Below are 1,841 nucleotides of genomic sequence, written 5' to 3' on the forward strand. Positions count from 1 at the left end.
TGTGTGTGTGTGTGTGTGTGTGAGACAAGCATCGTGTGCGTGCTGTGCGTGAGCCTAGTCGCATTTTACTAATGCGCTGTTAAAATAAGAATGAAATGCTGGTTTATTATCTTTAGACCAGGTTTTTGTTGGTCAATAGCGCGATGACTTCCCGCTGCCTCAAGATAGCAATACACCCAGAATGCACCTGAACCCACCTCCCTGTTAGACTAGCACCCACATGGGCGCACAGGTCAGGTGCATTTGCTATTTAAGCGACGTGGGGGCTGGACGGGAAATGGCCTGCATCGGTCTCAAACTAGCAAAGACACTTGTGTCGGGCTTTGTCCTGCAGCCGGATGAAGATAGGGCTCCAGGTGTTCATCAGGCACAAAGACCTGACGTAGTTTCTCTTTTCCCTCTTCAGTGGCGGGGAGAGTCGGGCTAAGAGCAGCCCCGCCAGGCCCAGTGAGTCGGCCTCATCCCAGCAGAGCCGCAGCAGCATGGAGTCGGATCCCCTCAGTACGTGTTTAGGTCACGTAACAATTTAATTCACTGAAGGTTTTAAAACATTTAGAAGTGAAACGATTCACTTTTACTTCTGTTTTGTGCAGAGGACGCAGACTTGGCCGACAGACAGAAGAAACAGACCCTGAATCCACACGTTGAGCTACGTGAGTATTCATCTAACATTTATTTACCCTCAGATGCAGTATTCAGATCCTGTACTTAAGTAAAAGTACTAATACCACACTATTATATACTATTACAAGTACAGTAAAGCTCCTGCATTGAACATGTTAATTTAAATCAGGAAAATAAAGTATTAAAACTATAAAAATGTCCCATGTGACTGTAAAATTATTACATATTATGTCATTAGATTATTATTACTAATGTACTAATGTAAAAGCAGGATTTTACTGTTGGATTTGGTTGAGCTGGAGCTCATTTTAAACTATTAAGCAATGATTATTTTCATTATGGATTAATCTGCTGATTATTTTCTCCTTAGTCCATTGATTGTTGTTTGGAAACAGTTCTGACAAATGTGAGAAACGTCGTCACGATTTCCCAAAGTGACACCTTCAGAATTTAGTTTGCTTGGTCCAACCAACAGTCTAGACCTGAAAAATATAACTAATAAATTAAAATAAATTAAAGGATAAGCAGCAAACCTTTACATTTTCTGAGCTTCAAAAATGACGTTCATCGAAATAGTTTCCCTCTACCAATGCACTAATGGTTTCAGTACGTGTAAACACTTTTTATTTATAGCAAAGTTCTATTTTATAAACTTTTTCCGTCTGAGATATAGTGGAGTACACTAGAAAGTAACATTAAAAAAAAAGTTAAAGTACCTCAAATGTGTGCAAAAGTAAATGAACTTAGTTTCATTCTACCAGTGCGAGTTAGAGAAATGTGACTAGATGTAACTGAGATTACCTAAAAGTCCTCTTAATGTTGTTGTTTTCTAGAATTCTCTGATGCCAACGCCAAGTTTTACTGTCGAATCTACTACGCCGAGGAGTTTCACAAGATGCGTGAGGAGATCATGGAGAGCACCGAGGAGGACTTTGTCCGCTCGCTGTCCCACTGTGTCAACTGGCAGGCTCGCGGCGGGAAGTCGGGAGCTGTTTTTTACGCAACAGAAGGTTTTATATTTACTATCTCAAAGAAAATGTCACGATTATTGCAGCCAAGTCGCTGGAGCTTCAGTAATGGGACATATTTCTTTTAACAAACGTGCAGGGTTAAGCCCAATTTATGCCTTTGCGTTGAATTTGTACATACACTACCGGTTAGAAGTTTGGGGTCACTCTAAAATGTCCGTACCACTCCATTATAGACAGAATACCAGC

The 1,841-nt window shown here is 40.8% G+C and overlaps 1 protein-coding gene across 1 annotated transcript in view; it reads left to right on the top strand.

The window, feature by feature from the left end:
- Positions 1-1,841, top strand: part of pikfyve (phosphoinositide kinase, FYVE finger containing) — a 41,713-nt gene that overhangs the window by 31,391 nt on the left and 8,481 nt on the right. Inside the window, 3 exon segments of the mRNA XM_032515167.1 lie at positions 407-501; positions 594-653; positions 1,458-1,634. Of these exon segments, the coding sequence (XP_032371058.1) occupies positions 407-501; positions 594-653; positions 1,458-1,634 (332 nt within the window).

The sequence above is a fragment of the Etheostoma spectabile genome, chromosome 5 (genome assembly GCF_008692095.1).
Source record: "Etheostoma spectabile isolate EspeVRDwgs_2016 chromosome 5, UIUC_Espe_1.0, whole genome shotgun sequence".
NCBI classification, from domain to species: Eukaryota; Metazoa; Chordata; class Actinopteri; order Perciformes; family Percidae; genus Etheostoma; species Etheostoma spectabile.